Source organism: Euwallacea fornicatus, chromosome 20, assembly GCF_040115645.1.
Source record: "Euwallacea fornicatus isolate EFF26 chromosome 20, ASM4011564v1, whole genome shotgun sequence".
Taxonomy (NCBI): Eukaryota; Metazoa; Arthropoda; class Insecta; order Coleoptera; family Curculionidae; genus Euwallacea; species Euwallacea fornicatus.
The window spans coordinates 1241460-1255930 of record NC_089560.1 but is presented as its reverse complement, the minus strand read 5'-3'; the positions used below and the strand labels follow the sequence as shown (position 1 = coordinate 1255930).

Here is a 14471-nt window from a genome sequence, read left to right as displayed (position 1 = left end):
AAATACCTTTTTTCTTAGGTATGCTGGAAACCTAACAAACCATTAAAACCAGGTTTTTAAAACTTTTTTTGGTTTTAACAGAACAGGTACCTGTAACCATTAGGTTAAACAAGTTATTAAAACCAGTTTTAAATTCGGTTTTTTTAACCACTAAAGGTAAAAAAAAACCAAGACCTTAAAATTTTTGGGATAAACAAGTTGAGGGTAGCCATTACCGTCTCCCTGAAGATATAAAAAAAAACTAGGTCCGTTCTTATTAACCTTGGAATTATACAAAAATGACACAAAATTAATTAAATTTCATCAACTGGAAGAGAAGTTATTTAGAAAATATCATTTTCGCCATGACATTTTGAAAAGCTCTGTGTTCGTAGGGGCAAGTTTTTGAAAATCAATTTATAAGCATCGGTACAATCTTTTAACGAGTACTCTTTATTTTCTGGATATTGCCCACGTTTTTAAAAACACATTGTATATCATGAAGGGTGGTCCAGGAAGAGATATACAAACTTCAATATGTTATTCTTCATTTAATTCTAAGCAAAAAAATTCCTATAAATTTATGTTCGAAAAAGCTTCATTTAGGATATTCAGGGCAAGAGAGTTAATTTTGAAAATTATGTTTTGAAAGTATACTGCGTAACAATGGTTTTATTTAACTAATTTTTGATATGCTTGTTGTGCTAAAACAAATACTTCATTAAAAGTATGAACAAATTTGATTATTAAAACCCAAAAAAAAAATTATTTGTCGGTCCTCTATGGTGTCTTAACATTCCTGTACACGTCTAGGCATGGATCTAATGAGGTGATTGATGTCATCTTGGCAGATCTCATTCCAGGCTAACTGGACAGCATGACATAGCGCTGCTAGGGTTTGTGGTGATGGAGTATTAAATTATGCAACCTTCTGCCTACAACATCACATACATGTTGAATCGGTGAGAGGTCTGGAGACCATGGTGGGCAAGGTAGCAAATTGATTGCATTTTGTTGAGCAAAGTCCATAGTTACTCTAGCCAGATGTGATCGTGCATTGTCTTGTTGGAAAACTTGATTAACACGAGTTTCCAAATAAGGCACGAGATGAGGTTCCAGGACTTCTTGGATGTATCGTTAGAATATCATACTGTCTCCAATGAAAAGTAAAGGTGACTTGCTACGATATACAATACCACCCGTAACCATCACACCAACAGTCTTATGGACATGCCTCTGTATTGTAAACTGAGGATCCCGTCTTTCACCCCATCTTCTTCTTACAGTTGTCCGACCATCATGCATATCCAAACAGAATATGAATTCGTCACTAAACCGATATTATTCCATTTCAGATTCCAATGTATCCGTTCTCTGCACCGCTGCAGTCGATTTTGACGATAATTTAACTTGAGGGGTGAAACAAGATGGGGAAGGTTGGAAATCAGTCCAAAACTTCTTATCCAGCGACAAATGGTTCGAATCCCAATGGGCCTTCCACATTCGACAAACGACTGATCCGCCAGCGACCTCGATGCCACGAATCTCTCTCTTAGGGACATAATTCGAAGGCGGCGATCTTGGCGTTCTGTAGTTCTTCAGAATGGTCCAGTACCTCTCTTTTCGTCTGTTTGCTTTTCTTGGAATCATGCCTGACGACATCTTACTATAGTGTTTACACTACGGGTCAATCTAGTGGCGATTTCCCTAGACGACCGACCAATCTCTCGTAGACTCATTATTCGACCTCTCTCAAACTCGCCCAATTGACGAAAATTTCACTGCATTCTGTGACTATGCATATTTGATCAAACTAAACGGACTTTCTAAGTACACTATACGTAAATACATTGATTAATATGACTGAAATTTTAACCGATTCCTGTGTTCCCATAACAAACGTGCATATCGAAAATGGCTTAAATAAAACCACTTTTTACGGGGTGTTCTCTTTTCTATGCCACGCAGTGTATTTCAAAAACGGTTGTTGGTATTTTAAGGAAATTTGGAAAAGAAAAACTCGTCAGTAAAATACATCTTTTGCAATGAAATTAAATGAAATCTGTGAGCAGTAGCGTGCGTAACGTCAATTGTAACAATTAAATAGAGAAACGAATGGGGACGTTACTGTATTTTTGAACGCGATTTCCTGATTTTTGAAATCCCTAACCGTTTTACTAAAACAACGGTCGCAACAATATTTATCGTGAAGTGTGCCGCTTTCGACAAACAAAAAGCAGTAAGATCATCAAGTTGTCATATGTATTATGATAGTTGACATTTTTTAAATTCCTTTTAAACGCCGTAATGCGTTTAAATCATAATATTGTTTCAGTTTTTAACCGTTTTGTCGTATAAATTTGTCTGAATGCGAGTTCTAAAAATGCCAAAACTCTTTACTCACGTTAATTATGCTGACATGGTGTTTTGTTACGGCTTTTCTAACGGCCACTGCTTACAGACTTCATGTACTTTCATTGTAAAAGACGTCTTTTAATGACGGCTTCTTCTCAGCCAAATTTTCTTTAAAATACCAACGACCGCTTTTGAAATGCTTAAGAAAAAATCAAGATTAGCATTCATCGTCCTGTATATCCTAAACGGTGCCTTTCCGGACATACGTTTACGGGAACTTCGGTGCTAAGAATTGAATGTAGAATGGCATATTGCAGTTTGAGCGTCTCTTCCTGAAGCGCCCTGTATATATTATTTGTCAAACGTATACATACGATATTATATATAAAGCAGCATGCTACTGGCTGCGAATAGTTAACATTCTTAAAAGGAAGTATGTTTGTGACTGGGCAAGAAAATAGAGCGGCAATTGCCTGCGTCAGCTGCTATTTTTGGAGAATGAAAATTATGTGTTTTCGATTCCTAGCTGCAAAGCAAAACCAATAAGGATTGATTTCCCATCGATTTACATTATTCGCGGTTGCGTTTGAAGTTACACTTCTAAGTTACAGAAAAACCTATTTCCGAGTTGGAGAGCTTCACTTTAAGTTAAACCGCCGTGATTCGTATTAGGTTTCCAATATTTATTTTCAAATGCTTCCAGAGGGCGACGTATAATGATCTATTATACCCACCTTCTGGCAAATATTATTGGAATATGTCAATCTAATTCCCCGTAAGCAAATTTACCTTCGCAAACTATAACTTTGCAGAAAGCCTCAAAGGCGTCAGCTTCGCCACCAATCCAATTCGAACAGCCAACATTTCACTCCATAGTTCCAGATCGGCCAAAACTTCGTCCGAAACTTCAATTATTGTTGTTCCAAGGAAGTCGAAACCGGGCGTATATAAAGCACATTCATACTCGTAAAAGCCAACAAATTCCAGGGAGTGACTAATAAATTTACAATTATGACCGTAAGTTTGTTTCCAAGTTTTCAAAAGCAAATAAGCGGTTGTATTAGGGCGTTTTAATTTTGGAAGTTTTTCGTTTCGGTTAACGTAAGTTTCGGTACCGTGGAAGTTTCTGATCGTTGTATACTTTAAAAGCGTCTCTCCTTTTTATTTACTTACGGTGTAAAAGTATTTTTGATGAGGTCGGGAAACGACTTTTTCTCGCTGGATTTACCAGTATTTATGTGGATTCAGAACAGAATAGAACAGAATTAAATAAACGACAAGGAACCGCTCTATTCAAATTTCTACGTTACACACGTATACTGCCTGACAAAGTTACAGGCCACCCCAATTTTCAACGATAATTGTTGATTCTAGTAGACGAGACGTCCTAAAATTGCTTTAGGTTTTACAACGCTTCAATTAATAAACAAAAAACGACTTTTTGATAACGCAAATTTATTTCTGGTTTAAAGACGAAAATAAAATGAAATTTCAGGACGATACAAACCTAGGTCGTGCTCGGTTGTTAATCTTAACCTTGTTCAAAACGCAGTAATAACTTAGTTTTGGAACATTAAATCCTTTCTGTTATTATTTAATGCTATTAAATTGAGTTAAACAATGCTATAGGGAAAAGTGTTGTCGCAGAGTGAGAAGAAGATTATTGAAACTTTACTTACGCCGCACCAAGCATCCAACTCCGGAGGAACTGCGAGGGAAATTTGTGAACAAGCTGGAATGCAAACAAACGACGCAAATGTCCAACGCATTTTGCACAAAGCCAGAAATTTAAAGCGATTAAAACTGAAGACAAAACCCCATGAAACCAGCAGGAAGCGATTCGCAACTGAACATGTCTCATGGAAAAAGAAATGGAAACAACTGAATTTCAGTGATGAAAAACGATTTAATTTGGATGGTTCTGATGGATAGCGATATTATTTTCATCATTTGCGCAAGGGAAAAACTTATTAAGTGAACATCAAACGGGGGGAGGGGGGTAGTTATGACAGTTTCGGCTGGGGTAGGGTATTACCGAAATACCGAATCAATATTTTGTATGCCGAAAGCGCACACAAAAAGTATATATATAGAAATTATTCGGGAACCGACTGTTGAAGTAGGAGATAACGAGATGGAGCTCCGTCTTTTAGCAAGACAATGCATCTGCCCACGCAGAGCAAATCGCAGAAACTATTTTTGAGGCCAAAAACATTTCAGTTTTGCCCTGGCCAGCCCGATCGCCAGATCTGAACGTTATTGACAATTATCGGGGAGAACTTTCTCGAGCAATTTATGCACAAGGGAGAGAGTTCAACTCCATAGAGGAACTCGAGACTTGCATCATCAAAAAGTGGGCCAGTATTCAAGAAGAGTACGTACAAAGACTGTTCGAATCGCTTCCGAACCGGCTGGTGGAGGTCTTAGAAATCAACGATGGATCAGCACACCACTGAATAGAAAAGCCCCGGAGGCAACCCAGCGGATTTTCGTCGCCTTGGAATTTTATTTCATTTTAGTGTTTGAACCAGTAATGAGTTTGCGTTTGTCAAAAAATTGTTTTCTGCTTGTTGTTTGCCATGTCGCAACACCTAAAACAAATTTAAAAAGTTTTCTCTGTCGGAATTAACAATTATCCCTAGAAATCGGGGTCGCCCGTAATGTTGTCAGGGAGTGTAGATGTAATATTTTTCCCGGGAAGCGGTTGCCGCATATGCCGTAACTTCCTTGGGAAAATAAGCAAGGATACAGGAGGTTTTTGTTCTGATCTCGATTTTGGTTATATAGCCGGATCCAGGGTCTAACATTGTAGTCATCGCTGAAAATAAACCAGAAAACGCTCTCTAATACGTAAGAATTAAAAAAAATAATTTCACCGGAAGCACGCGTTATTACCCAACGTAACCAAATCTAACTAAGACAAATAAACAGCGGCAATTACCCAAGAAAGACGTATAGCCAACATACACTGTTTTACGATTGCTTCATACTTTCCGCAGCCGTGGCTTAAACACGTGATGAATCGGGCTAATTTTAGCCGCAGTTTATCACTTTTATGCATTAATATGTTAGTATAATAACACACCTTTCGGCCAATGTCATCGGCAATCTTGGATGTTTCCACTGCCACATCCTTAATTAATTATCCTTAATTTGATACTCCTGCTTTCTCATTATGGCATCCCCAGTTCTTTTGCTTTGAGTGGTCCTCGCAGCGCAATTAATCTCGAAAAATATATTAATTTTGTACCGTGATAATTGCACAAAACAAAGGAATGATGAAATATAATCGCACTTCCGAGCCATGTAATCAGGTTTCCATTTTCAATGGATGCCTTCGGAATAATAATGGAGAAAATGGATGAAAAGCATAAGATGAAAATAAATATGCAGCAGGCTTTGCTCTGCTCTTTCGTCCACTCCTTTATTAGATCAAAGTAATAGGCGGACAAGCTATAGAGCCAAGAATATATTACGAAGTCCTGGAGGTAGTGATGAATACAGATCAGATGTCTTATATTAAGAAAAATTGCTTGCGTCACTTATTTTTATCGCGAACTAGAGGAATCTCGGGCGTCAAAGATCCATCATGTCTAATCCTTGGCTTTTTCCGAAAAAGCGGTGTTGCGTCATTCTTGGAGAGAACAAATTGAATGAGAAGGGTGGTCTCGCCCCATGGGCAGCAATATGTTAAAACCTAATTACCTTCCAAAGTTGCAAATCAATTTATTTGTGTCCGACGTCGAACACGTTTTTTCCTCTCTTTTTAGCATCAGTCACTGACCATTAGGCAGCCGTGCGGCCGGGGCACGTAATTTAAAGTTTGCAGAGCAGAAGTAACGAAATAAATCCCGATAAAGGATTTGGCCCCCGTGTCTGGCTTGTTACTATAATGGAATGGGTTTTATAAAATGTGTGCGATATTGGAAAAACAATAAAATTTGCCTATAAATATGAGGAATCGAAGCAATGAGCCGGTATAGTTACTCACGCTCTACGTGGCTTTCCCGATCCCAAAGATTCATGACCATCTGCTTACCCTCTATACAGCTGCCTCATTCTTTATTAGAAAAAAGGAAGATAATAGAGAATCTCGTCAATTGTGATGTTCGAAGAGGGCGTTATATTAAAATTTGGAAAAAACCGTTGTAACACCCCCCATTCGCCTTGAGCAAACCTGACCTAAAAATATCAAATAAAATCGACTGTTTTAAAGGACATCAATCTTCCTATTAAGAGACATTCAGAACAATGGCAATTCCAAGTAAGGATGTCTCCAATTTTTATATTTGCTTGATCCCCTGGCAAGGATTAAATCACTTTTAGTGATGTCTTGCAACTCTCCCCAATAAATTTTAAGTAAAACAACTAAACGCTCATATTGTCGGAAATTTCATGTAGAATAGCGTTCCAGAGCCTCTCATTTAAGCGCAAATATCGAGCGAGTCTTTAAGTACCTGCTCCCCTAAATCCCTTCCAGGGCTCAAGATCTTGATGAAAATACACACATCCTTCATTTAGCTTATTTTTTCGTTCTCTCCCATTCACGAAGTAGCAATAAGTGGCCTAATATGTTTTCCTAAGGACGCAACTGAATATTCCTGGTTAATTGTTGCTGAGTCGTCGCTTATCTACTCGGCATGAGTAAGTTAGCTCGTTTAGGAGAATTGGACGGTTAACAAAACCATGACACAGTATGTTCTGTTTCGGATTTTTTTTCATCCACCGTAGCCATGACGTCTGACGAAGCTCCATCCATCGTTGCTGAGGCTTCCAGAACGAAAGTTTCCATAACTCTATTTTATGTGAAAAATGTTCTGAAATATCCATTTGTAGAGGGCGCAACTTCCGAATTCACTACACCCTCTACTTGAAATCTTTTCTGTGTTTTTAGAGGGGACGAATTGGTTAGTTTTGTATCTTCAATATTGTGGCTAAAACTTTGCTAAAACCTACATGTATATTTCTTCCAAGCGTTCGCAAGCCCCAACAGCGACTATCTCGAAATTCAAGTTTCAACTGCTCGAGCAGGTATGGTACCTGCCGCTTTTCGTTCATGCGCTACTACGAATCGGGAAATAAACGAATATTAGTTGATCGACGGAAATGATGATCTACCGGGGGGTCAAAATATTCGTTGACCAAATACTTCGCAACATTTGTAAAAACAAGTAGGACGTCATAAAGTGAACTTTGGCACAAATGGATTATGATTGTGTCAAAAGGGACAGACCCTAAAACCCGAATATAAAGGGCGCTTTGTTTCGAACAAAAATATTATCTTGTTTTCCCAACATTTGCAGAGGCGCGAAAATAACAGAACTTGAAAGACAAAGGCGATTTTTCATTCCAGCACGTCACTCACTCAATTTTACTATTTCGTTTTATAAGTCGAGAGAACCGACGACGGGCCCGGTAATAAATTCCGATGGTTTAACCAGCAAAAAGTCCGATCGATGCATCGATTCAGTTAGATTTTGCCTGATGTATATTGAAAGAGACTTTAGGTCTGTCAACCAAAATCACAGCATTTAATTTCCCGAATGGTCCCATTTGGCCCAATTAATTTTATCAGTCACCTTTGACCCACATAATAACCTCGGGATTAAAGATTAAAGGGTCCCAGCATCCTTGCATCTTACAAGGCTACACCTTGTACCCCCACAGGAATTCTAATTTAGGGTCATTTATCAACCCCGCACTCCATGGCTACACCTAATTTTGTGGCCGGTATATTTTCATTACCATCTTTTTAATTAAAGGACCTCGGTCTATTCATTATTTGATGCATAGTGTCTTTTAGGTACATTTGAAACTCTCAAAGGAACTTGAGTCAGAAAGAAGAGCGCTGTGTTTCTCAAGGCACGTATTTTAAATTTAGTTGTAAGTAATTAAAAGGTTGCTCTCACTAATTAAAAGTACACGAGAATGGTGTGGAATATGGTTTTAGGATTATCATTGGTACGGCATGGCGGCGGAGCTGGACCAATTTTGAAAATTGACTCGGTATAACAATAGGCTGTTCGCACTTGTGATAAATCTTGGATCGCCGTGGAATGTAAATATCTTTCCCCGCTATAAATCGCGGACAGTGACGGTGGCCCAATCTGATAAACGGCCAAGTGTGGTTATTAATTCAGAATTTTTTGTTGTAGCTCACGTCACGTTAAATTCAATTAGGAAAGCTCTCTCCGTATCGGTGCTTGATTCGACAAGCACCTCATGAAAATATTTTTCGCGAGGAAGACTCATGGTTTATTTCATTTTGCGAATCTGCATAGAAGGTTAGACACATTTCGCTTTTCTCCCAAAATGGTTCGATAAAGACCAAGTACACAGAAATGTCACGTATTGCGGGTATTTTTCGAAGTATTCTGAATACCCACAAAATATGGGAGGAACATGCGCTATCGGCAAAAAGCGAAGAAACAATTCAAAATTATCAATAACTTTGCAAGAAATGATTTTAAGACGTAGTCGTCCTGTACGCAAAATGGATTTGTTGAACTTGTAAACGATATTCCCGTATATGAACATTTATTTTCGTTTTTTTTTTATAGAAAAAAATAATTGATAAATGCGGCGCGGCCAAAAATATGGAAACGTTTTTGTTATTGCAATTTATTCCAAAAATTTTTGAGCAGAGTCGTATTGACGATGCCGCGCCGCCCTACTTCATCTAAAGATATTAAATAAAAAATTTTAGAGAACTTCACTAATAGCGAAAAACAGATTTCAATTGCTAGACGATTTAATCTCAATTATTGTGTGATAAGTAAAATTGTTTTATCTTTTGAACGTTGTGGAGCAGTGAAAAGCCCTCGAAAAACTAAAACGATGGAGACTGGCTAATGAAAAGATTCGTTGCAGCAAATCAATTTGCATCTTCCACTGCAGTGAAGAACGAATTTTCAGAAATATCGCTCTCTGTTCGTAGTATTCGCTATAGCTTGAGCAGCATGGGTCTTCATGGAAGGAAAATTTCAGTGTGTTTCCGCCCAAAATCGAACGACCAGACTTAAATATGCAAAAGACCATCTTGACTGGAGTATACCTAAATGGAGGACTGTGTTATTCTCAGGCGAAAGCAAGTTCAACTTGTTTGAATCAGATGGAGTTAATTGTGTGAAACGGCCAAAACAGCGTAGGTTAGACCCTAAACACACACTACCAACAATAAAACACAGCTGAGGAAATATTATGGTGTGGGAATGTTTTTCGAGTTTTCGTGACTGTAGCGTTGGCCCCTTGATTAAAATGCAAGGAAAGATAGATCGCTTTTAGTATCTGGATATACTGCAGAATCAAATATATAATTCTTGCGAAGGATAATGTTGCTTTGCGTTGGTCAGTATAACATGATCATGATACGAAGCATACTTCTGCGGTCGATAAAAATTGCATTGCAAAAAACGGGACTTGCGTTTTGAAGTGGCCAGCGCCAAGTCCCGATTTGAACCCCATCGAAAAACTATGAGATCGGTCAGATAAACAGTAACGTCAGCGACATTCAGGAAAATTTTAAAATCAAAACGAACTGTTCTGTGATTTGAACAAAATTAAAATTTTTGTATTTACTAAATACAGTGGCTACCTGATCAAGCCAATGAAATCTAGATGCGTTGACGTGATCAAAAATAAAGGATACGCAACTGTGGATACTCGTCATTGTAAACGTAAAGAGGTTATTAATATATATTTCTTTACTTTTTGCCATACCAAATTTATTAATTATTTCTCTATGAGCAAAAAAAATCAAAAAATATATATTCATATACAGAAATATTGTTTACAAGTTAAATTTAATTTTGTGTACAGGAAAATTCAGTATTAAAATCATTTTTTGCAGAGACATTAATAATTTTGAACTGTTTCTCCGCTTTTTTACAATAACATTTGCAACACATCAGATATAAAGCACTGTAATGTTCTCGAAATATGCTTATTTTGCGTGTTTACAATTATTCTTCCACAAATGAACAATTTTTTTAAGTCCACTTTTGTTATGCACTGCCTAAGCTCTGGTCCAATGAAAATACTTTCTCGCGTTTCGTCGATAACTGCAGCGGACGTTATCACGGGCGGTGAGGTAAGCGACGAAATGATCTTCTACGGCCCCCAACATTGACTAATGCGGCAACTCCCTCTTCCTCCAGTGGTAGGGGGCGGAGCGCCAACGCACAGGCAGCATGTCCTAGCCCATGCTTTCAGTCCAAATCAAGAACAGTGATTTCTTTAGTCCTGATGGCAAATGTTGTCGTACTGATATAAATCCACAGTGGCTCTTGTAAGTCTTGGATGAGAGCGTTGGATTTGACGAAGGCTGTTCATTTAATTGAAAAAATCTATTGACCGTCCTAGAGCTCTTGGTCAGCTATAACAGTTTTCTCCATTGTTTTTCCTAGTTTGCAATACCTTTTATGCTCATGGATTTTTGTGTTGACAATATCTTTTACAGTGCCGTTATACCGTACATAAAAAAAATCGGGTTAAATGGGCTTCAGAATTATTGGACACCAAGCCCATATGTCTTTGATATGTTTTCCTACGTAATCTCGAACATAAACAAATAAATCTAACCTTATTTGAATACGACTGTGTCCACCTTTAGTATTAGTTGGATTTTATCAAAAATATTCTTTTTCAAAACTCCACGGACCTTTGTGTTGGTTAGTTAAAGTTTTCTGGGTGCTCGAAATGGTTTCTACATTTGGACAAAAAATATAAGGTAGAAGTGTTTCAGGAACTGTAGCCTCCCGAATTATGAAAAAGGGACTGAGATATTGCAATTGATTTAATTAAACAATGCACGACGAGCTTCTGGATCTGCCGTATTTCACTAACGAAGCGTGGTTTTATTGGTCAGGTTATGTGAGTGTACAATATATCAAAATATAGAGTGTAGGGAGTCCCCATGTGTTTATGGAAACACCTTTACATCCTCGAAAAACTAGAATATGGGTTGCTATCTCATGAAGACGCTTAATAGGACCTATTGTTTTCCATGACACCATCACAACTGTCTGATATTACAATATGTTGAGTCAATTCATGATCCTACTGCACTTTGACGATTTGGAGCAGGAATACTTTCAAGAGGATGAAACGACGGCCCATACATCTACAACAACTATTAATTTTCTTAGGGAACACTAGGGCTATAAAATATTAAGCTTGCAGATGAACTGCTTCTATGCACCACGATCTTCAGATTTATCTCCATTCGGCTAATTCTTGCTCCTGACGCTAAAAAATGCGTTTTTTTTTTAATTTTGATAGACACAATTGAAAACCTTAAGGACAGAATTCGACAATAATGTGAAATTATTTCTCTACAGACTCTCATCAGAGTGTTTGATAATATCACATGTAATAATAATTAATTTGTGTCTGTAAGATAATGAAGACCATTTTCAGCATTTGTTGCAAACGGGGCAAGTAAATCAATATTAATCAGATTTATTAAAGTTTCATTTTTTCCTGACCGCTAGTAAAGATCAAAAGTGGGGTTAGGATTATTTGTTTATGTTCGCGATTACGTTCAACATATCAAAGGCATACGGAATCGGTCTCAAATAATTCCAAAGCGTGCTTGGCCGGATTGTTTGAAAACGCACGGTACTATGCAAAGTCACACCTTCATGGTCCGGTACACTCTTGACCTCGAAGAGGTGCCCATTTTTGTCCTTGGTTGACCTTTCAACCTAGCGTTGCCGGATTGTGTGCACGTACTTACCTACATGACCCGTTGCTGAAGACATTTTGCGATCTACGATTTTATACTTTAAAATGTTTAGCTTAAAAGCTGCAATCACTGGTGTACATAGAGCTTATGGGGAGTGTAGTGTTCAACCAAGACTACTAGCAGATCCAGATTTGAAATATTTGAATTTCACTTGATAAAAACAGCCATTTGAGCAACTACTACAATGGAGAAACGCCTGCTTTTAGCAGGAGTTATGAATTTATCCTCTCCATGTATAAGCCATTCAAATTTCATCATCTCTAACAAACCTACCAAATTCGCAGTGTCATAGTAAGCCAACAATTCCGGGTAGATGAATAAATCATATTCCATTTTAGAAAGGGCAAGGCGATTCCAACTTATCCAATTATCCAGAACTTGCCAGGTTGCTCAAACACTGAATAACACTAACTCGCGTTTTGAAGCCGGTTGTTTGGTGAAACTGGGAGTGTTAGCAGTTCGATAGGAGGAAACACAGACGATTTTCCGAAACACAGTAGCAAATTTTCCGTAAACAAAGTTCCCGGTCCCGATAAACGGAGAGGCAATCTGGGGCCCAACTGGTAAAATGGAGTAGTTTTTTAGTCGGCCGACATGTTTGTTTATATTATCGCGTGCCTGCCGGTTGAAGTTAAGCATAAGCCACGTTCAGAGCGCGCGCCAAACAATTTTCAGCTGCTGAAACTGAAAAATACGGGGCCTGCTGAAAGGCAGAGCCCGATCCGGCCGATTAACTGTTGCTCGGCCATTGGCAGGAACTGAAACACTGTACTCGAAACGAACGTTATTTATGATTTTCTCGTAAATTTTTGCGGAAGTCCTATTTTCAATTGGGTTATTTTCAGCTTAATGGCACCTTCATAGATTTTCAATTTAGCCTTCAATTTTGGAATTAGCAAAAGCAATTTCGAGCCATAATCCCCATTGCCTCACTCGACATTCATAGCTTTACACTTAGCGTGGTGCAAAAAAATTTTACGATTTGGGTAATTTTCAATTTTGGGTTTACTCCTTGAATTGGCCAACGTATTAACTTCAATCGGTAACCTGGATGTTTACGATACGTTCCTCTCTCTCTCTCTCTCTCTCTCTTATTCATACGTTTTGAAAGAATACGATTTCTTTGAGCTCACAAGCGAACAGCCACTTTATAGGAGGGAAAAATAAAAGGAACACTTGGCAACCATCAAATTCCTTATGTCCTTCAAAGAATGTATCAAAGCATTGCACTTTACCATGTCTACCTATTTCAGTTGTTTCAGGGTTTACTGCAGTCATCCTGGCTCTTGGATATATATCTACACCTTTTAATCCAACTCTATCGGTATTCCTGATCTTTGCCATTTTCTTTCGATCGAATCCTGGTTTTACAGTCGCTCCAGTATCCAGGCCAGCTGGGAACGGAATCCCCCACCTCCACCCCCACCCCTTTTGTTACCCATCTCAGGCTGCGCATAGGGACAAGGATGATACTAGCCTTGGTTCAAATTAGTATCAAAGGTGAATTCAAATTGTCTTACGAACGATCATAGAAAAGCTCATGACATATTATACGACTTTATGTCTCATTTCAGCTCAGTGTTTAATTAACTCGAGCACTGTAAAAATCGATCCTGATTCGATTAGACTCTTTGCATTCATCTACATTACTTTTTGTCTTGCACACTAAGTCCTACGGCTTACGCTCGAAGATTGGGTCGAGATGCAGCAGGAAGGATACAACAAATGGCATTGGTAGAATGTTTTCCTGCAGACCCAACATACTTGCCGCTGACATAGCCGAACTTCCTGCGTTTTCATTTACTGAAGATGAACCGAACTGATGGGATGTAAAAGGATCGACACAGGTCTTTAGGGTGCTAAATAAATTAAGCGTAGAACTGCTACGAAACATAAAGTCCCATTCCAGATGCCATAAAGTCGTTACAGACCTTAATTTTCTCAGATTAGTAACCCCGCACGGCGGTCGAATTGAAGGCTATTAGAACCTTTCATTTGGTAAGAGAGGCAATAGGCAATTTTCTCATGAGTTCAGAAAAGACCTATTCACTCGAGCATTCACTTCACGAACGCTCGCACACTAAGAGAAAAATTTAAAAATACAATTATACGAACAACTATGGACAGAGTTGCCCCCGGAAGGTTTTGTGGAGTATTCTCTGTTCCTAGTATTCTCACTAACTTCTATTTGAAGCCCTGGAAACCCGCATAAAACTTGTTTAGAATCTGGAGAAACGTTTCCGATCGGTCGGCTATCGTTGTCTTTTCAAGCGTGAAAGAAATGGGTTCGCCCCAGACAATTTGAGTCGAAGCTGAGGATTTCTCCATAAAGGATTTATGAGGGAAAATGAGATGCAAGTGGATCATTCTATATATCTATATATCTACATAT

General features: G+C 38.4%; 1 protein-coding gene across 14 annotated transcripts in view; it reads right to left on the bottom strand.

Annotated features, from left to right (window-relative positions):
• Window positions 1–14471, bottom strand: part of bru3 (bruno 3) — a 457921-nt gene that overhangs the window by 348010 nt on the left and 95440 nt on the right. For 2 of the 14 annotated variants that reach the window (XM_066294028.1, XM_066294039.1), the window contains exon 1: window positions 12353–12800. The exons of the other annotated variants lie outside the window; for them this stretch is intronic. In XM_066294028.1, coding sequence (XP_066150125.1) covers window positions 12353–12412 — 60 coding nt within the window. In that variant the 5' untranslated portion in view covers window positions 12413–12800. Of the gene's footprint in view, window positions 1–12352; window positions 12801–14471 lie in introns of those variants that run through there. 14 annotated transcript variants of the gene reach the window in all.